At 42.9% G+C, this 21029-nt stretch overlaps 3 protein-coding genes and 12 non-coding genes across 14 annotated transcripts in view; 1 reads left to right on the top strand and 14 right to left on the bottom strand.

The window, feature by feature from the left end:
• LOC137489786 (uncharacterized) overlaps window positions 1–21029 on the bottom strand; it is a 284916-nt gene that overhangs the window by 24098 nt on the left and 239789 nt on the right. The gene's annotated exons all lie outside the window — the stretch shown is intronic.
• LOC137489914 (uncharacterized) overlaps window positions 1–21029 on the top strand; it is a 171963-nt gene that overhangs the window by 56048 nt on the left and 94886 nt on the right.
• LOC141381536 (uncharacterized) lies at window positions 4245–17306 on the bottom strand. Its single transcript, XM_073946769.1, has 2 exons — window positions 17273–17306; window positions 4245–5206 (listed from the first exon to the last, which is right to left on the bottom strand). Exons 1-2 carry the CDS (start codon window positions 17304–17306, stop codon window positions 4332–4334), a joined length of 909 nt encoding a protein of 302 aa, XP_073802870.1. The 3' UTR covers window positions 4245–4331.
• On the bottom strand, window positions 6002–6083 carry trnal-aag (transfer RNA leucine (anticodon AAG)). Its single transcript has one exon. It is a non-coding gene; the product is annotated as a tRNA-Leu (tRNA).
• On the bottom strand, window positions 8825–8906 carry trnal-aag (transfer RNA leucine (anticodon AAG)). The gene has a single exon. It is a non-coding gene; the product is annotated as a tRNA-Leu (tRNA).
• Window positions 9565–9646, bottom strand: trnal-uag (transfer RNA leucine (anticodon UAG)). The gene has a single exon. It is a non-coding gene; the product is annotated as a tRNA-Leu (tRNA).
• trnal-aag (transfer RNA leucine (anticodon AAG)) lies at window positions 10569–10650 on the bottom strand. Its single transcript has one exon. It is a non-coding gene; the product is annotated as a tRNA-Leu (tRNA).
• trnal-uag (transfer RNA leucine (anticodon UAG)) lies at window positions 11309–11390 on the bottom strand. The gene has a single exon. It is a non-coding gene; the product is annotated as a tRNA-Leu (tRNA).
• Window positions 12313–12394, bottom strand: trnal-aag (transfer RNA leucine (anticodon AAG)). Its single transcript has one exon. It is a non-coding gene; the product is annotated as a tRNA-Leu (tRNA).
• Window positions 13053–13134, bottom strand: trnal-uag (transfer RNA leucine (anticodon UAG)). The gene has a single exon. It is a non-coding gene; the product is annotated as a tRNA-Leu (tRNA).
• On the bottom strand, window positions 13935–14016 carry trnal-uag (transfer RNA leucine (anticodon UAG)). Its single transcript has one exon. It is a non-coding gene; the product is annotated as a tRNA-Leu (tRNA).
• Window positions 14942–15023, bottom strand: trnal-uag (transfer RNA leucine (anticodon UAG)). The gene has a single exon. It is a non-coding gene; the product is annotated as a tRNA-Leu (tRNA).
• Window positions 15504–15585, bottom strand: trnal-aag (transfer RNA leucine (anticodon AAG)). Its single transcript has one exon. It is a non-coding gene; the product is annotated as a tRNA-Leu (tRNA).
• Window positions 16244–16325, bottom strand: trnal-uag (transfer RNA leucine (anticodon UAG)). Its single transcript has one exon. It is a non-coding gene; the product is annotated as a tRNA-Leu (tRNA).
• On the bottom strand, window positions 16807–16888 carry trnal-aag (transfer RNA leucine (anticodon AAG)). Its single transcript has one exon. It is a non-coding gene; the product is annotated as a tRNA-Leu (tRNA).

Below are 21029 nucleotides of genomic sequence, written 5' to 3'. Positions count from 1 at the left end.
TTTGTATTCGAGTAAAATTCAAAATGGCGCAAAAATATATATTTTTTCTATTACACTTCTAATTTACATTATAGTGAAAGTATTGTTTAATTATACCCATTATATAAATTATAGACATGCAATATTGGTTGTTGTTTTTGAACATGTGACAAGAAATGTCATTGAAAAGAAAATAACACAGAAGCCATTATCTCATCCATGATTAAACCAACAACTAATAAAATACCATTGTGAATATTATGAACCCCACCACCACCGTTCTTGTTGAAGGACACTGAATAGACAGAATAAAAACAAATAATACTTCAAAAAACTGTTCTTCTTCTGAAAGAACTTCATTCCAATGGACAGAATTCCAAAAACTAATATTAACTAAATAAATCTAAATAAACCCCTGCCTGGGAGATCTGGCAGAACAAAAGTATTCTATATATTACTAAAAGATACAGCACTGCTATTGTCATCTGCCTGCCACAAAACAGACACAAAGTTTGTTTTTTTAGTTTTTTATGTTTGAAACTGACTTGCTGGGGCAGAATGTGGCTGTGTTGATGGTTTGGTGCTTGTGGAGGATTTAGCAGAACATAGCTGTGCTGATTGAGGGGATTGATGCTTGTGGGGGGTTCACAGACAGTATCAGGAGAGGATGCTTTTAGTGCATGTGATAATACATTACATAGAAGGTTGCGCAGTGGCACAGTGAGTATTACTGTCGCCTCACAGCAAGAAGGTTGCTGGTTCGAGCCATGACTGGGTTCTCCCCATGTTGGCGTGGGTTTCCTACGGGTGCTCCGGTTTCCCCCACAGTCCAAACACATGCAATACAGGTGAATTGGGTAAGCTAAATTGTCCCTATTGTGTGTGTGTGTGTGTGTGTGTGTGTGTGTGAAAGAGAGTGTATGGATGTTTCTCAGTGCTGGGTAGCAGCTGGAAGGGCAGCCACTGCTTAAAACATTTGCTGGATAAATTGGTGGTTCATTCCACTGTGGCAACCCCAGATTGATAAAGGAACTTAGCCGAAAAGAAATGAATGATTATGCATAGGAGATGTTGACAGATGTTTAATATCTCTGCCGATTTCACTTTTGCACACATTATAACGTTACAGTATCAGTTTGTTTTATCTGCAGCACCACTGACTGTAAAATTCTTCCACAAAGAACATGTTTTTTTTTTTTTTTTTTGACTGGTGGAGGACCAAGAAATGGCTCAGAAGCAGTCTCACTCTTTTTCTATTCGGGTGCCCAAATGTATTTGAGGAGTTTCAAGTTAATAAAAAGTGACGGGAAGCTATGCTAAGGTTAACTAGCCTATAGCATATATCTTGCTGTCTGCAAAAGACAGTAATGTAGACGTACCATATAACTCCCATAAGTGCATACTATTCGACACAACTGCAAAAGCATCATTTTAACCTTTATAATTGAACGTTAACGTTACTCTGTCAACAGTCTATTGTCTAAATTACCGCGCTAACAGAGCTAACGTTGCGTAAACAGAGCACCCGGTTGCAAACTTCCCGATCCCGATCAAATTCCGCTACAAGTTTATAAACTGCATCTGGAACCCAATTAAGGTACAAAAATCTATTTAACAAAAATAGTGATGCAGATAAGATTTTTTTTCGCTCAGCCGAGCCTTCTCTGTCTGTATCTGTGGAGAAGATTGTGCCAGACACCTCCGCCCCGCCCTCCGACTGAGCGTCTCTCTCGCTCGCTCGCTCTCTCGCTCTCTCTCTCTCTCTCTTTCTCTCTCTCTCTCACTCACGCGGGCATGCACTGTGGTCTCATGAGGAAACGCTGCTTTTTGATATAGTGTTTTTCTTGCTCCCGAATACAAATAATTTTTCAAGTATTTGTTCGAAATAAGTATTCGTAAAAACACGCTATTCGTGCCTTTCCGAATACCGTATTCGGGTTCGGCTCCACCCTTAATATATATATATATATATATATATATATATATATATATATATATATATATATATATATATATATATATATATATTAGTGCTGTCAATCGATTAAAAAAAACTAACTAATTTAATCGCACCTTTTTTTTAAAAAATTAATCGCGATTAATCACATTTAAAATACTGAAACTTGTAATTTTGGCTATTTAAATGTCAAATTAATGTAAACGCAAGACAAAAAATATTTAAACTCAAAATATTATTGTTAAATAGAATTTTTGTTTAACTTGTAACACAGATTTCTTCATGTAAACAACATACCCACAATAAACCATCAAGATCCTGGCTTGACAGCCCTATTTATTACAGAAATTAAAACACAGGCATGTTAATGACATTTAAATTTCAAAACAATCAATGCCAATAAAGAAAACATTGATTTCCATGTTGGATTCTAAGTGGACTGCAAAAAGAAATGCCAAAATACAGGAATTGCAGATATGAAAAATTAAAAATTATAATAATAAACTATAGAATACAAACTGTTGCGCTCATTGTAAAGTTTTATTGCTGTGAGTTGAGAACATTAATTATACAGTAGAAACAATTTTGCTTAATCCTCCTTTACATTCATCCAGTTGCTAGGAATATCCCGCAAGTGCACAGAGACTCCCAAATGCCCGCAAATGAATGATCATTTCTTGCAAACCAGTCGTTAAATACATTGCACACCCCTCTCGCCCCTACTCAGATACATCGCTCACTCCACCCCTGACACCCCTCAACAGGCCTGACACAGACACACACACAGACAGACACACACAACGCGCTGCAGACGTTTTGGCCCCAATGCCCTTCCATACTGGAGCGACTCCCCTCAGATTCAACACGCATGATCACGTTCATCAAATTTGCTTAAACTAAGCGTCCTAAAGTATTACTGTATTTCACAAGGATTCTGACACAACAACGCGAAGCATACGCTTTCGTTGCGTTTAATGAGGAAACACGCTAAACTTGGAGGGCGCATGCTGAAAGGTTGAGTAATGTCTTTGACAGCTCGCGACTTCACCAGACGTTCTGAGTACATTTACATAAGACACCAATACTCCGATTTTAATATGATTAAGATTATACTCTCATTAAAATTCTACCATGTAGCCTTAAAAGGAACCTTACCTTAAAGGAACACCGAGTCACGAAATGCGGAGGATTTTCTTTCTGTTCGCTATGCGGTATCAACTTACAACAGATGTCGAAAGTTAAAAATGAAACACCCGAAACTGCATGAAACTCTGGAGAGCCTGGTGATGCAACTAATTGTTTTATACTGGAACTTGCCTTCAAAAAGTGCTTCCTTGGTCTTATCCACATTTATTGCATGTTGAACACGTCCACCACAACAGGAAGTAAAAAAACCTGAACTGCGTTAATTGCGTAATTTTTTTTTAACGCGTTAATTATTTAAAATTAATCGCATGCGTTAACGCGTTAATTTTGACAGCGCTAATATATATATAATATATATATATATATATATAATTTGAAAGAACGGATAGCTGAAGTGCTTCAGTAGTCTCTGTTGAGTACTGGAATTAGCATTTAAGCTAACAAATCACTCATATTCTCATTCACAATAGAGATACTGGGTTTCCCATACACAGATTTATTTGTAGAGTTTTCACATGAACATTTCTTCAAAGGAAACCAGTTGTTTACAGAAAGTTTAATTGTCTTCATGAGGAAAACTTTTTTATTTTCTAAAATCAGTCCATCAAAATAAATGTGTAGTGTTTTGAAACCAAAGTCTTCATTTGTTACCCACAACACATTAAGATTTGATCAAGTCAAAATCTCATAATCTGACACAAATCTGATCTGTTGTAAATGGCAAATGGCATTGTGTAGTCTGATCAGGGTTTTATGGAGTCTGCATTAGTCTCTCACTGTCATTGCAAGTTCACACCGGCCGAGTTTAAGTGGATTTTTATTCACCACCAAGTTTTGTGACACTGCAGACAAAAGCCAAAAATTGGAGGCAAATCGGTGTTTGTTCCAGGGAGTGACAATCAAAGAATGTGAATAATCAAAAACACAATGTAAGGGTGTAGGACCGTTTTCTCTGCATCTCCACAAACATTTTCTCCTCCCTAATCTTTCTAATTCTCGTTTGAGTGCAGACCATTTGATTGCAGTGTGCAAAAAAAAACACATATAGAGTTATTTTGCTTTCTTGCAGCCCTGTAGAAACTCTAACAACCTGGCACATCTTCACCCTTCTTCAGTTATTGAGTTTAAATCTTCAGGTTCAAAGGGTTTCATTCCAGTAACTTGAGATGTATTCAAGAGTTCACACTTGTCCCGAGATGCTATCCCATGCTATCCCGGGTGAGAGCCTTAAGCTCCGCTGGACAAGGCCTCATTTTTTCTCTCCATTGTGAAGCTTCATGTGATTGATGAGGCTTCTTTTATGTTTAAAGACCTTTCCACACTCACTACATCGAAAACGCTCTCCTAAGGGAGTCTTCATGTGTTGCTTAATGGAGTCTTTGCATGTGAGACTTTTTCCACAATGATCACATGTGGTTCCAGTGTGACCATTCGTGTGATTCATGAGCCTAGCTTTGGTTGTGAAGCTCTTTCCACAATGAGCACATGCAAACGGCTTCTCCCCGGTGTGACTTATCATGTGGTGTTTGAGTGAGCCTTTATGTGGGAACCTTTTACCACACTCTGTGCATGTGTAAGGTTTCTCTCCAGTGTGAATCCTCATGTGGATGGTAAGGTTTTGTTTTTGAGAAAAACCTTTCCCACACTGTGTGCAAATAAAGCTTCTCTCTCCAGTGTGAGTTCTCATGTGGACTTCAAGGTTGCCATTTTGCTTATAACTCTTTCCACAGTGAGGGCAAGAGTAAGGCCTCTCCCCAGTGTGAATTATTCTGTGCACTGCCAAGTTTCCTGTAGAATAGAAGCTTTTTCCACAGTGTTGGCATGCGTACGGCCTCTTTCCAGTGTGAATTGTCATGTGCACTGTTAAGTTTCCTGTATTATAGAAGCTTTTTCCACACTGTTTGCAGGTGTTAGGTTTCTCCCTAGTGTGGTCAAGGTTTGGCTTTTGACTGAAACTCTTTCTACTCTGTTTACAGCTGAAATTACACCTAGACTTGGATTTCCGAGGTTTTCCGTGAGATGAAGTCTTTTTAGTAAGTGTGGGTTTTTCATCAGTCGTTATTTCTTGTTGTTTCTCTTCCATTTCATTCCATTGATGTGTCTCTTCTTTCAGCACTATCAGGTCTTCAAAAAAGAACAGAAAAGTGAACTTTAGTATGAAGGCCTAAAGTGGCAAGCATGAAATTGATGTTTACCCTAAATATTAAAATGAGCTTACTATTTACTCTCCATCATGTGGTTTTAAACATTTCCTGTCTTCTGGAACACAAAGTAAGCCAGCATTTTTATCACAATATCTTATTTTGTCTTCAACAGAATCAAGAAACTCATCAAGGTTTAAAACCACACAATGGAAAGTAAATGGTGAGGCTATTTTCATTTCTGTGTCAGAAAGTCATACCAACACTGACTCACATAATCAACACATCTCTTGACTCTGGTTTATTCCCCACTGTATTACTACTGTAATTGTGAATCTTTACTGTTCCTGTTTCAACAGTGTGCTCTTGCTAAAAGGAGCAATAGCAGAGAGAGACTTCCAGTGCAGACTTTGTTAAGATGCTGCAATCTAATCGTGGGAAAGACACTTGCTCCTGAGCAGATTCGAGCTTGGGGATGTGTTGCTGTCACACCAACAAGTCTGCCGTGAGTTTCAAAGAACACATTATACTGACTAGTTGCCCACTTAAATGTACTTTCTCATTTCCAGCATTCACTGAGACTCACACACACACTCAAGCAGTTTGGCCATGTTTAAAACCTCTTCTGGCAGCTGTGGGATTCGAACCCACACCCCCGAAGAGACAGGAGCCTAAATCCAGCGCCTTAGACCACTACGAGCAGAAGCGTGCAGTATCACTTTGCAAGTCTGTTTGCTCAAGCAGAGAGGTCATTCTCAAGCATCCTAAAAGGACTGCCTGGCAGCGTTGGAATTCGAACCCACGCCCCTGAAGAGACTGGAGCCTTAATCCAGCGCCTTAGACCACTCGGCCACACTACCTTGCCAAGCTGCTTTCCCTGAGCAGTTTTCGCACCAACTTGTTTCAAGTAGCACAACAACACTGGGAAATCAGTTGAATTTGGCCATGCATTGCTGGAGCTCCTCCACAAAGAAAGAGAGCTGCTTAATACTAGCTTAGGAAGCACTCCCACCTTCCTGTCAAGCACAGTTCTGTCTCTATTAGAGCACACCTCAAGGCATTTGAAGTCTACTCCAAACGGCAGCCAGCTGCAATGCATTTAAGCACCTGATTACAAGGTATCTGTTATTTCACAAAAGAGTGAAAGTTACTGATTCCATCACAGCAGACCCCACATTGCTGTTGTTATTATATTCAAATCCAGTTATAGAGTATTACTACTCTAATTGTGAATCTTTACTGTTCCTGTTTCAATAGGGTGCTCTTGCTAAAAGGAGCAATGGCAGAGAGAGACTTCCAGTGCAGACTTTAAGATGCTGCAATCTTATCGTGGGAAAGACACTTGCTCCTGAGCAGATTCGAGCTTGGGGATGTGTTGCTGTCACACCAACGAGTCTGCCGTGAGTTTCAAAGAACACATTATACTAACTAGTTGCCAACTTAAATGTGAACCCCTTAAACTTTGGCCAAGGAGTCTACATTTGGATGTGAGCTGAAGCGTGCAGTATCACTTTGCAAGTCTGTTTGCTCAAGCAGAGAGGTCATTCTCAAGCATCCTAAAAGAACTGCCTGGCAGCAGATGGGATTCGAACCCACACCCACAAAGAGACTGGAGCCTAAATCCAGCGCCTTAGATCCCTTGGCTACGCTATCCCAGATGACTCCATGCAGTGGTCCCTTTTCTGCCCACTTTTACGGAAGCAAAGAGGACGCCGAGCTTCCTAGTGAAGCCCTTCAACTTTGGCCAAGGAGTCTACGTTTGGATGTGAGTGAAAGCATGCAGTATTACTTTACAAGTATGTTTGCTAAAGCAGAGAGGTCATTGTCAAGCATCCTAAAAGGACTGCCTGGCAGCGGATGGGATTCGAACCCACACCCACAAAGAGACTGGAGCCTAAATCCAGTGCCTTAGATCCCTTGGCTACGCTATCCGAGATAACTTTTCCAGCGTTCACTGAGAACGCGCACACACTCAAGCAGTTTGTCCGTGTTTAAAACCACATCTGGCAGTGGTGGCAATCGAACCCACGCCCCCTAAGAGACTGGGGCCTAAATCCAGCGCCTTAGACACCTCGGCCACGCTACCCTAGATGTATCCATACAGTGGTCCCTTTTTTGCCCAATTTTATGGAAGCAGAACAGCTGAGAAGACGCAGAGCTTCCTAGTGAAGCCCTTAAACTTTGGCCAAGGAGTCTACATTTGGATGTGAGCTGAAGCGTGCAGTATCACTTTGCAAGTTTGTTTGCTCAAGCAGAGAGGTCATTCTCAAGCATCCTAAAAGGACTGCCTGGCAGCGGATGGGATTCGAACCCACCCCCACAAAGAGACTGGAGCCTAAATCCAGTGCCTTAGATCCCTTGGCTACGCTATCCGAGATAACTTTTCCAGCGTTCACTGAGAACGCGCACACACTCAAGCAGTTTGTCCGTGTTTAAAACCACATCTGGCAGTGGTGGCAATCGAACCCACGCCCCCGAAGAGACTGGGGCCTAAATCCAGCGCCTTAGACACCTCGGCCACGCTACCCTAGATGTATCCATACAGTGGTCCCTTTTTTGCCCAATTTTATGGAAGCAGAACAGCTGAGAAGACGCAGAGCTTCCTAGTGAAGCCCTTCAACTTTGGCCAAGGAGTCTACATTTGGATGTGAGCTGAAGCGTGCAGTATCACTTTGCAAGTCTGTTTGCTCAAGCAGAGAGGTCATTCTCAAGCATCCTAAAAGAACTGCCTGGCAGCGGATGGGATTCGAACCCACACCCACAAAAAGACTGGAGCCTAAATCCAGCGCCTTAGATCCCTTGGCTACGCTATCCCAGATAACTTTTCCAGCGTTCACTGAGAACGCGCACTCACTCAAGCAGTTTGTCCGTGTTTAAAACAACATCTGGCAGCGGTGGCATTCGAACCCACGCCCCCGAAGAGACTGGAGCCGAAATTCAGCGCTTTAGACCTTTCAGCCACGCTACCCTAGATATATCTATGCAGTGGTCCCTTTTCTGCCCAATTTTACGGAAGCAGAGCAGCAGAGAAGACGCAGAGCTTCCTAGTGAAGCCCTTCAATTTTGGCCAAGGAGTCTACATTTGGATGTGAGCTGAAGCGTGCAGTATCACTTTGCAAGTCTGTTTGCTCAAGCAGAGAGGTCATTCTTCAGCATCCTAAAAGGACTGCCTGGCAGCGTTGGAATTCGAACCCACACCCCCGAAGAGACAGGAGCCTAAATCCAGCGCCTTAGACCACTACGAGCAGAAGCGTGCAGTATCACTTTGCAAGTCTGTTTGCTCAAGCAGAGAGGTCATTCTTCAGCATCCTAAAAGGACTGCCTGGCAGCGGATGGGATTCGAACCCACACCCACAAAGAGACTGGAGCCTAAATCTAGCGCCTTAGATCCCTTGGCTACACTATCCCAGATGACTCCATGCAGTGGTCCCTTTTCTGCCCAATTTTACGGAAGCAGAGAGGACGCCGAGCTTCCTAGTGAAGCCCTTAAACTTTGGCCAAGGAGTCTACGTTTGGATGTGAGTGAAAGCATGCAGTATTACTTTACAAGTATGTTTGCTCAAGCAGAGAGGTCATTCTCAAGCATCCTAAAAGGACTGCCTGGCAGCGGTGGGATTCGAACCCACGCCCCCGAAGATACTGGAGCCTTAATCCAGCGCCTTAGACCGCTCGGCCACGCTACCTTGCCAAGCTGCTTTCCCTGAGCAGTTTTCGCACCAACTTGTTTCACGTAGCGCAACAACGCTAGGAAATCAGTTGAATTTGGCCATGCATTGCTGGAGCTCCTCAACATAGAAAGAGAGCTGCTTAATACCAGCTTAGGAAGCACTCCCACCTTCCTGTCAAGCACAGTTCTGTCTCTATTAGAGCACACCTCAAGGCATTTGAAGTCTACTCCAAACGGCAGCCAGCTGCGATGCATTTAAGCACCTGATTACAAGGTAACTGTTATTTCACAAAAGAGTGAGTTACTGATTCCATCACAGCAGACCCCACATTGTTGTTATTATATTCAAATCCAGTTATAGAGTATTACTACTCTAATTGTGAATCTTTACTGTTCCTGTTTCAATAGGGTGCTCTTGCTAAAAGGAGCAATGGCAGAGAGAGACTTCCAGTGCAGACTTTGTTAAGATGCTGCAATCTAATCGTGGGAAAGACACTTGCTCCTGAGCAGATTCGAGCTTGGGGATGTGTTGCTGTCTTACCAACGAGTCTGCCATGAGTTTTAAAGAACACATTATACTGAATAGTTGCCAACTTAAATGTACTCTCTCATTTCCAGCGGTCACTGAGAACACGCACGCACTCAAGCAGTTTGTCCGAGTTTAAAATCACATCTGGCAGCAGTGGGATTCGAACCCACGCCCCCGAAGAGACTGGAGCCTAAATCCAGCGTCTTAGACCCCTCGGCCACGCTACCCTAGATGTATCCATACAGTGGTCCCTTTTTTGCCCAATTTTACGGAAGCAGAACAGCTGAGAAGACGCAGAGCTTCCTAGTGAAGCCCTTCAACTTTGGCCAAGGAGTCTACATTAGGATGTGAGCTGAAGCGTGCAGTATCACTTTGCAAGTCTGTTTGCTCAAGCAGAGAGGTCATTCTCAAGCATCCTAAAAGAACTGCCTGGCAGCGGATGGGATTCGAACCCACACCCACAAAGAGACTGGAGCCTAAATCCAGCGCCTTAGATCCTTTGGCTACGCTATCCCAGATAACTTTTCCAGCGTTCACTGAGAACGCGCACTCACTCAAGCAGTTTGTCCGTGTTTAAAACCACATCTGGCAGCGGTGGCATTCGAACCCACGCCCCCGAAGAGACTGGAGCCTAAATCCAGCGCTTTAGACCTTTCGGCCACGCTACCCTACTTATATCTATGCAGTGGTCCCTTTTCTGCCCAATTTTACGGAAGCAGAACAGCAGAGAAGACGCAGAGCTTCCTAGTGAAGCCCTTCAACTTTGGCCAAGGAGTCTACATTTGGATGTGAGCTGAAGCGTGCAGTATCACTTTGCAAGTCTATTTGCTCAAGCAGAGAGGTCATTCTTCAGCATCCTAAAAGGACTGCCTGGCAGCGGATGGGATTCGAACCCACACCCACAAAGAGACTGGAGCCTAAATCTAGCGCCTTAGATCCCTTGGCTACACTATCCCAGATGACTCCATGCAGTGGTCCCTTTTCTGCCCAATTTTACGGAAGCAGAGAGGACGCCGAGCTTCCTAGTGAAGCCCTTAAACTTTGGCCAAGGAGTCTACGTTTGGATGTGAGTGAAAGCATGCAGTATTACTTTACAAGTATGTTTGCTCAAGCAGAGAGGTCATTCTCAAGCATCCTAAAAGGACTGCCTGGCAGCGGTGGGATTTGAACCCACGCCCCCGAAGAGACTGGAGCCTTAATCCAGCGCCTTAGACCGCTCGGCCACGCTACCTTGCCAAGCTGCTTTCCATGAGCAGTTTTCGCACCAACTTGTTTCACGTAGCGCAACAACGCTAGGAAATCAGTTGAATTTGGCCATGCATTGCTGGAGCTCCTCAACATAGAAAGAGAGCTGCTTAATACCAGCTTAGGAAGCACTCCCACCTTCCTGTCAAGCACAGTTCTGTCTCTATTAGAGCACACCTCAAGGCATTTGAAGTCTACTACAAACGGCAGCCAGCTGCGATGCATTTAAGCACCTGATTACAAGGTAACTGTTATTTCACAAAAAAGTGAGTTACTGATTCCATCACAGCAGACCCCACATTGTTGTTATTATATTCAAATCCAGTTATAGAGTATTACTACTCTAATTGTGAATCTTTACTGTTCCTGTTTCAATAGGGTGCTCTTGCTAAAAGGAGCAATGGCAGAGAGAGACTTCCAGTGCAGACTTTGTTAAGATGCTGCAATCTAATCGTGGGAAAGACACTTGCTCCTGAGCAGATTCGAGCTTGGGGATGTGTTGCTGTCTTACCAACGAGTCTGCCATGAGTTTTAAAGAACACATTATACTGAATAGTTGCCAACTTAAATGTACTCTCTCATTTCCAGCGGTCACTGAGAACACGCACGCACTCAAGCAGTTTGTCCGAGTTTAAAATCACATCTGGCAGCGGTGGGATTCGAACCCACGCCCCCGAAGAGACTGGAGCCTAAATCCAGCGCCTTAGACCCCTCGGCCACGCTACCCTAGATGTATCCATACAGTGGTCCCTTTTTAGCCCAGTTTTACGGAAACAGAACAGCTGAGAAGACGCAGAGCTTCCTAGTGAAGCCCTTCAACTATGGCCAAGGAGTCTACATTAGGATGTGAGCTGAAGCGTGCAGTATCACTTTGCAAGTCTGTTTGCTCAAGCAGAGAGGTCATTCTCAAGCATCCTAAAAGAACTGCCTGGCAGCGGATGGGATTCGAACCCACACCCACAAAGAGACTGGAGCCTAAATCCAGCGCCTTAGATCCCTTGGCTACGCTATCCCAGATAACTTTTCCAGCGTTCACTGAGAACGCGCACTCACTCAAGCAGTTTGTCCGTGTTTAAACCCACATCTGGCAGCGGTGGCATTCGAACCCACGCCCCCGAAGAGACTGGAGCCTAAATCCAGCGCTTTAGACCTTTCGGCCACGCTACCCTAGATATATCAATGCAGTGGTCCCATTTCTGCCCAATTTTACGGAAGCAGAACAGCAGAGAAGACGCAGAGCTTCCTAGTGAAGCCCTTCAACTTTGGCCAAGGAGTCTACATTTGGATGTGAGCTGAAGCGTGCAGTATCACTTTGCAAGTCTATTTGCTCAAGCAGAGAGGTCATTCTTCAGCATCCTAAAAGGACTGCCTGGCAGCGGATGGGATTCGAACCCACACCCACAAAGAGACTGGAGCCTAAATCTAGCGCCTTAGATCTCTTGGCTACACTATCCCAGATGACTCCATGCAGTGGTCCCTTTTCTGCCCAATTTTACGGAAGCAGAGAGGACGCCGAGCTTCCTAGTGAAGCCCTTAAACTTTGGCCAAGGAGTCTACGTTTGGATGTGAGTGAAAGCATGCAGTATTACTTTACAAGTATGTTTGCTCAAGCAGAGAGGTCATTCTCAAGCATCCTAAAAGGACTGCCTGGCAGCGGTGGGATTCGAACCCACGCCCCCGAAGAGACTGGAGCCTTAATCCAGCGCCTTAGACCGCTCGGCCACGCTACCTTGCCAAGCTGCTTTCCCTGAGCAGTTTTCGCACCAACTTGTTTCACGTAGCGCAACAACGCTAGGAAATCAGTTGAATTTGGCCATGCATTGCTGGAGCTCCTCAACAAAGAAAGAGAGCTGCTTAATACCAGCTTAGGAAGCACTCCCACCTTCCTGTCAAGCACAGTTCTGTCTCTATTAGAGCACACCTCAAGGCATTTGAAGTCTACTCCAAACGGCAGCCAGCTGCGATGCATTTAAGCACCTGATTACAAGGTAACTGTTATTTCACAAAAGAGTGAGTTACTGATTCCATCACAGCAGACCCCACATTGTTGTTATTATATTCAAATCCAGTTTTAGAGTATTACTACTCTAATTGTGAATCTTTACTGTTCCTGTTTCAATAGGGTGCTCTTGCTAAAAGGAGCAATGGCAGAGAGAGACTTCCAGTGCAGACTTTGTTAAGATGCTGCAATCTAATCGTGGGAAAGACACTTGCTCCTGAGCAGATTCGAGCTTGGGGATGTGTTGCTGTCTTACCAACGAGTCTGCCGTGAGTTTTAAAGAACACATTATACTGAATAGTTGCCAACTTAAATGTACTCTCTCATTTCCAGCGGTCACTGAGAACACGCACGCACTCAAGCAGTTTGTCCGAGTTTAAAATCACATCTGGCAGCGGTGGGATTTGAACCCACGCCCCCGAAGAGACTGGAACCTAAATCCAGCACCTTAGACCCCTTGGCCACACTACCCTAGATGTATTTCTGCAGTGTTCCGTTTTCTGCCCAATTTTACGGAAGCAGAACAGCAGAGAAGACGCAGAGCTTCCTAGTGAACCCCTTAAACTTTGGCCAAGGAGTCTACATTTGGATGTGAGCTGAAGCGTGCAGTATCACTTTGCAAGTCTGTTTGCTCAAGCAGAGAGGTCATTCTCAAGCATCCTAAAAGGACTGCCTGGCAGCGGATGGGATTCGAACCCACACCCACAAAGAGACTGGAGCCTAAATCCAGTGCCTTAGATCCCTTGGCTACGCTATCCGAGATAACTTTTCCAGCTTTCACTGAGAACGCGCACACACTCAAGCAGTTTGTCCGTGTTTAAAACCACATCTGGCAGTGGTGGCAATCGAACCCACGCCCCCGAAGAGACTGGGGTCTAAATCCAGCGCCTTAGACACCTCGGCCACGCTACCCTAGATGTATCCATACAGTGGTCCCTTTTTTGCCCAATTTTACGGAAGCAGAACAGCTGAGAAGACGCAGAGCTTCCTAGTGAAGCCCTTCAACTTTGGCCAAGGAGTCTACATTTGGATGTGAGCTGAAGCGTGCAGTATCACTTTGCAAGTCTGTTTGCTCAAGCAGAGAGGTCATTCTCAAGCATCCTAAAAGAACTGCCTGGCAGCAGATGGGATTCGAACCCACACCCACAAAGAGACTGGAGCCTAAATCCAGCGCCTTAGATCCCTTGGCTACGCTATCCCAGATAACTTTTCCAGCGTTCACTGAGAATGCGCACTCACTCAAGCAGTTTGTCCGTGTTTAAAACCACATCTGGCAGCGGTGGCATTCGAACCCACGCCCCCTAAGAGACTGGAGCCTAAATCCAGCGCTTTAGACCTTTCGGCCACGCTACCCTAGATATATCTATGCAGTGGTCCCTTTTCTGCCCAATTTTACGGAAGCGGATGGGATTCGAACCCACACCCACAAAGAGACTGGAGCCTAAATCCAGCGCCTTAGATCCCTTGGCTACACTATCCCAGATGACTCCATGCAGTGGTCCCTTTTCTGCCCAATTTTACGGAAGCAGAACAGCAGAGAAGACGCAGAGCTTCCTAGTGAACCCCTTAAACTTTGGCCAAGGAGTCTACATTTGGATGTGAGCTGAAGCGTGCAGTATCACTTTGCAAGTCTGTTTGCTCAAGCAGAGAGGTCATTCTCAAGTATTCTAAAAGGATTGCCTGGCAGCGGATGGGATTCGAACCCACACCCACAAAGAGACTGGAGCCTAAATCCAGTGCCTTAGATCCCTTGGCTACGCTATCCGAGATAACTTTTCCAGCTTTCACTGAGAACGCGCACACACTCAAGCAGTTTGTCCGTGTTTAAAACCACATCTGGCAGTGGTGGCAATCGAACCCACGCCCCCGAAGAGACTGAGGCCTAAATCCAGCGCCTTAGACACCTCGGCCACGCTACCCTAGATGTATCCATACAGTGGTCCCTTTTTTGCCCAATTTTACGGAAGCAGAACAGCTGAGAAGACGCAGAGCTTCCTAGTGAAGCCCTTCAACTTTGGCCAAGGAGTCTACATTTGGATGTGAGCTGAAGCGTGCAGTATCACTTTGCAAGTCTGTTTGCTCAAGCAGAGAGGTCATTCTCAAGCATCCTAAAAGAACTGCCTGGCAGCAGATGAGATTCGAACCCACACCCACAAAGAGACTGGAGCCTAAATCCAGCGCCTTAGATCCCTTGGCTACGCTATCCCAGATAACTTTTCCAGCGTTCACTGAGAATGCGCACTCACTCAAGCAGTTTGTCCGTGTTTAAAACCACATCTGGCAGCGGTGGCATTCGAACCCACGCCCCCTAAGAGACTGGAGCCTAAATCCAGCGCTTTAGACCTTTCGGCCACGCTACCCTAGATATATCTATGCAGTGGTCCCTTTTCTGCCCAATTTTACGGAAGCAGAACAGCAGAGAAGACGCAGAGCTTCCTAGTGAAGCCCTTCAACTTTGGCCAAGGAGTCTACATTTGGATGTGAGCTGAAGCATGCAGTATCACTTTGCAAGTCTGTTAGCTCAAGCAGAGAGGTCATTCTTCAGCATCCTAAAAGGACTGCCTGGCAGCGGATGGGATTCGAACCCACACCCACAAAGAGACTGTAGCCTAAATCCAGCGCCTTAGATCCCTTGGCTACACTATCCCAGATGACTCCATGCAGTGGTCCCTTTTCTGCCCAATTTTCGGAAGCAGAGAGGACACCGAGATTCCTAGTGAAGCCCTTAAACTTTGGCCAAGGAGTCTACATTTGGATGTGAGTGAAAGCATGCAGTATTACTTTACAAGTATGTTTGCTCAAGCAGAGAGGTCATTCTCAAGCATCCTAAAAGGACTGCCTGGCAGCAGTGGGATTCGAACCCACGCCCCCGAAGAGACTGGAGCCTTAATCCAGCGCCTTAGACCGCTCGGCCACGCTACCTTGCCAAGCTGCTTTCCCTGAGCAGTTTTCGCACCAATTTGTTTCACGTAGCGCAACAACGCTAGGAAATCAGTTGAATTTGGCCATGCATTGCTGGAGCTCCTCCACAAAGAAAGAGAGCTGCTTAATACTAGCTTTGGAAGTACTCCCACCTTCCTGTCAAGCACAGTTCTGTCTCTATTAGAGCACACCTCAAGGCATTTGAAGTCTACTCCAAATGGCAGCCAGCTGCAATGCATTTAAGCACCTGATTACAAGGTAACTGTTATTTCACAAAAGAGTGAGTTACTGATTCCATCACAGCAGACTCCACATTGTTGTTGTTATTATATTCAAATCCAGTTATAGATTATTACTACTCTAATTGTTAATCTTTACTGTTCCTGTTTCAATAGGGTGCTCTTGCTAAAAGGAGCAATGACAGGGAGAGACTTCCAGTGCAGACTTTAAGATGCTGCAATCTTATTGTGGGAAAGACACTTGCTCCTGAGCAGATTCGAGTTTGGGGATGTGTTGCTGTCACATCAACGAGTCTGCCGTGACTTTCAAAGAACACATTATACTGACTAGTTGCCAACTTAAATGTACTCTCTCATTTCCAGCGGTCACAGAGAACACGCACGCACTCAAGCAGTTTGTCCGAGTTTAAAATGACATCTGGCAGCAGTGGGATTCGAACCCACGCCACCAAAGAGGCTGGAGCCTAAATCCAGCGCCTTAGACCCCTCGGCCACGCTACCCTAGATGTGTTTCTGCAGTGTTCCGTTTTCTGCCCAATTTTACGGAAGCAGAACAGCAGAGAAGACGCAGAGCTTCCTAGTGAAGCCCTTAAACTTTGGCCAAGGAGTCTACATTTGGATGTGAGCTGAAGCGTGCAGTATCACTTTGCAAGTCTGTTTGCTCAAGCAGAGAGGTCATTCTCAAGCATCCTAAAAGAACTGCCTGGCAGCAGATGGGATTCGAACCCACACCCACAAAGAGACTGGAGCCTAAATCCAGCGCCTTAGATCCCTTGGCTACGCTATCCCAGATGACTCCATGCAGTGGTCCCTTTTCTGCCCACTTTTACGGAAGCAAAGAGGACGCCGAGCTTCCTAGTGAAGCCCTTCAACTTTGGCCAAGGAGTCTACGTTTGGATGTGAGTGAAAGCATGCAGTATTACTTTACAAGTATGTTTGCTAAAGCAGAGAGGTCATTGTCAAGCATCCTAAAAGGAATGCCTGGCAGCGGTGGGATTCAAACCCACACCACCGGAGAGACTGGAGCCTTAATCCAGCACCTTAGACCGCTCGGCCACGCTACCTTGCCAAGCTGCTTTCCCTGAGCAGTTTTCGCACCAACTTGTTCCAAGTAGCGCAACAGCGCTGGGAAATCAGTTGAATTTGGCCATGCATTGCTGGAGCTCCTCCACAAAGAAATAGAGCTGCTTAATACCAGCTTAGGAAGCACTCCCACCTTCCTGTCAACCACAGTTCTGTCTCTATTTGAGCACACCTCAAGGCATCTGAAGTCTACTCCAAACAGCAGCCAGCTGCGATACATTTAAGCACCTGATTACAAGGTAACTGTTATTTACCTTGGATTACAAGCCTTAATCCAGCTGCCGAAGGATAGTCCGACAATATTTCACAAATGTTGAAGATTAGAGCCAATCAGAGCGATTCGCTCCAACATTGTTGCGAATCACGTTGCAGCGCCTCAACATTTGCAGCCATCCGCATTTCGGAATTCTCAACATTTTCAACATTTGACCAATCAGAGTCGAGACAATGTTGAAGCCGGGGGGAAGGAACCGTTCCAAGATTCACCGCTAGGTGTGCAGTCAAACAGGTTAGTCAGATGTCAATCAATTTTCCGAACTGAGCCGAAGGTACACGAAGGAATGACGCGGTCCTCTGGAGGCGGGTCAGAGGTCAAAAAAGTTCATTGACCATCAGTGATATTCATCGAACAGCATCATTCGACAGAGCACAGCATCGTTTTGCTTAAAGTAAAGGATTTTTTCTAATAGTGATTTCTTAAAAAAGGTACGAAAAGCTACACAATTGCACAAATTAATGTTTTAGTGTGTTGTATTTCAAATTTGAATACTTTAATTCAAAACCTTTTATTTATAGGAGAAAAAATGTCTGAAAAATCTCATAAAGCTATGTCAGACGCTGACTGGATTTCACGTCTGAAAAAGTTTACCAGCACAGGAGTTTGGCCATCAAATGAGGGCAACAGGCCAGCTCCTCGACAAAGAAAGTGGCATGAGATTCATCAAAGGGTGTATTTCGTTTAAATGATATAACGTTTGTTGAAATTTGCTTAACAGAGTAACGTTAACTTGTTAGGCTTCAGTACATTCAGTACAGTATCTGTGTAAAACATGTCATACTTGTTTTTAAATATTAAAGTGTTTTAAATTTCATGTATTTTGAGATTTACGTTGAATAATTTAGTAAGTTTGACCGTTTATTAGAGATATCTGAAAAGGTGGGGGAATGGATTATGAGTGTACAGTACACAGCATGTGGTTTTAAGACCTGAAATGTTCCTGTCCAGTTCCTCTTATTCTTCTTTTCGTTTTTGGAGATACAAACTGTACGATTACATATTAAATAAATATTACACACTCTAGAAACAGTGATAAATTAATTTACAGAGCTATTGTGTGCTTCATTAAGGGAGTCATTGAGTTAAAATTCTTGTTTAGTTATAAAAGTTTTTTGTATTGTGTAAAATTATTTAATATATTTTTCATGATTTTTTCAGATTGAGAAATACCCATTGCAATCTCGTGGGCAGAGGACCTTGCTTGGAGGTGTGCTGAAATGCACATGTGGTTTTCACACTCAAAAGGTACATTTTTTAATCAATATGTGTTTATTTTTATTTACTAGAATGGCTGTCCTTTTTCATTATTATATGTATTTTTGTAATTATTTTTAGCAGAGTACTGCTTCTGCTGCTCCAGCACAAACGGTGCAACAACCTGCCCCTACTGTACCTGCTCAGGAGGTGATGGAGACGAGACAACTTGAGGCCCAGCCCCAGCCCCCGTCTACTCCACCAGTGGCATCAAAGATTTCACCGCAATTGTCAATGGTACATTTTTTTAAAAATCAAAAGAAATGACAATTTCAGTGTTTCAAGTGTTCAAGGTGTTCAAAGTTCAGTTTAAAGCTCAAACATAGGAGAGAAAAGAACAAAAAGCAATAAAAAAGTTGAGGTGTTGCTAGAGACCTGCATAAATTAAATTGAGTAAATTAGTTTAAATTAGGTGGTAGTTTCTAATTGCTTGAAATGTAATGTGATATACACTAAAAAAAAATTATTATGTAATATAATAATATATAATATAATTAATATTATGTTCAAAAAATTATTACTGTTAAAATATAAAAGCTTAATATTAATCATATATAACAAGAATTATATTGTGTTTGATTTGCTCATAAATTAAATCGATTTTTTTTTATTTAAATTGTTTGAATAAATTATTTTTTATTTATTTAATTTGCCTATATTATTATTTCACATTATTCCAGTTTTTACTAAATATTTGATCAAATAAATGTAGCCTTGATAAACATAATTAAAACATTTAAAAAAAATTACATTGAGCAGATCGCAAACCTTTGAACAGTAGTGTACATTTTGCCCTTGTGAACACAGTGTTTTTAATGAAATGCTTTTTGTCTTTCCCTTTTTGAGTTCACCAAACCAATATTTTCCGGATCCCACATTGCTGCAGCAAAGCCAAATCTTAGTGTGGCTACACTGTTAAAAATTGTCCCGTTAAAAAACAGTAAAATACTGGCAGCTGCAGTTGCCAGCAATGTACTGTTATTTTACAGTATGTTGCTGTAAAAATACATGGACTACATTGATTTACACAATACTCAAGTGAACTCATTTTGCTCACTGAAAGCAACTGCCTCAACTTGGTCAACTGCTGAATGGGTTTATGAAGTAATGTCCTATATATGCTTAGAAGCATAATCATAATGATAACTTATTTTAGTTAATTAGAAAAGTTCGGTTTAACTCTAATGTCTTATTTTTCACAACAGCACACAAACATGTAAATCTGGAATCACCAGAGAGATTCTGACTGCATCAGCCACTAAACAGCCGCTATCTTTAAATAGAGAAACATGCAGAATAACATCAGCAGTTCATTGTTCATCTTTAACTCATACACTGACTCTACTCTCCTCCACAACGGTGACACACAGAAGAAATTAGCTTCAGGTTTTACAGTAAAATACTGTTTTTTCCTTGATTTAACGGTAATCTACTGGCAGCTGTGGTTGCCAGCAATCTACTGTTTTTTTACAGTCTACTTCCGTTGTGTAAATTACCAGTATATTACTGTTAAAATACATTTTTACACTGTGTTTTTACCTCTCACACCTTTAACCCTTTAAACCCCAGAGCCTATACTTCAGTTTTAATTGAAGTGTCCACACTACTGAGTGTTCAAGAAACATGGAGCAAAGCTGAAGTAAATTCATTAATTAACTGACTAATTAAATGATAATTGAGGATTAACAATGAACAAATGAAGAAATATTGAAGGGAAAAAACAAGAACAGAACATACAAAACTTTAGTCACAGCTTTATAATGAAATAACCTGAAGAACAACAAATGATTAAATCATTTAAATGATCAGCGGATGATTAAACAACTCTACAAACATCATCACCAGCTACACTTATTACTTAATACATGTATTTTTGTATAACATTTACTAAAGTTCTTCTTGAGAAAAAAGTTAAAGTTTTACGTCACCATTATGGAGAACAGAGTTTGCTTTAGTTGGGCTCTTAGCCCTGTCATTTTTAACATTTATATATCTTGGCTGCTGCAATTGTTAAGAACTTTGTTTAAAAAGCTCCTTTGTTGTGGACAGCCAGCCAAAAACCTAAATAAGATCTGGTGATGTTCATGTTGCTATTAAATGGCAGAGTCTGTTCTCATTTAGTATAATAAAATTTACTGCTCCTATTAAATGTTAAATCTATTGTCTTACATTATATGTATATATATGGCAATGATTTCTGGAAGTTTTTAAGAATATCTTGGACAATAACACTGCTCTATGATGTAAATCGCACTCAAAGAGACATCAATAATCAGCATATGAACCTCAATAATGGTGACAACTAACAAAATTAACAATTTAACTCACAAACAGGCAACTGAAAGTCTAAACATAAACAACAGCAGAATCAAACACAAATAAAGAAAACTGTTAGACCATTATACAACATTTATTTATACCGCAATGCATGCTGGGATATTTGTACCGTGCCACTCCCAGCATGCATTGCAGCATGAAACATTTGAGATGTTACCATTGTTGTGATACAAGGTCAGATTCATGAGGTCTGAGTGTGTATTTGTCATAACTGAACTGTTTTTGTATGTTATTTCTTAACTGTTAAGTAATTA

Source organism: Danio rerio, chromosome 4 (assembly GCF_049306965.1).
Source record: "Danio rerio strain Tuebingen ecotype United States chromosome 4, GRCz12tu, whole genome shotgun sequence".
NCBI lineage: Eukaryota > Metazoa > Chordata > Actinopteri > Cypriniformes > Danionidae > Danio > Danio rerio.
Note: the sequence above shows the minus strand (reverse complement) of the source record. Positions and strands in the feature narration are given on the sequence as shown.

Coding starts and splice junctions, on each gene's coding strand:
- LOC141381536 (XM_073946769.1), bottom strand. CDS start 17,306: ATGCGGATGGCTGCAAATGTTGAGGCGCTGCAAC. Junction 5,207..17,272: donor AAATGTTGAGGCGCTGCAAC/GTGATTCGCAAC, acceptor TCTTTTTTGAAG/ACCTGATAGTGCTGAAAGAA.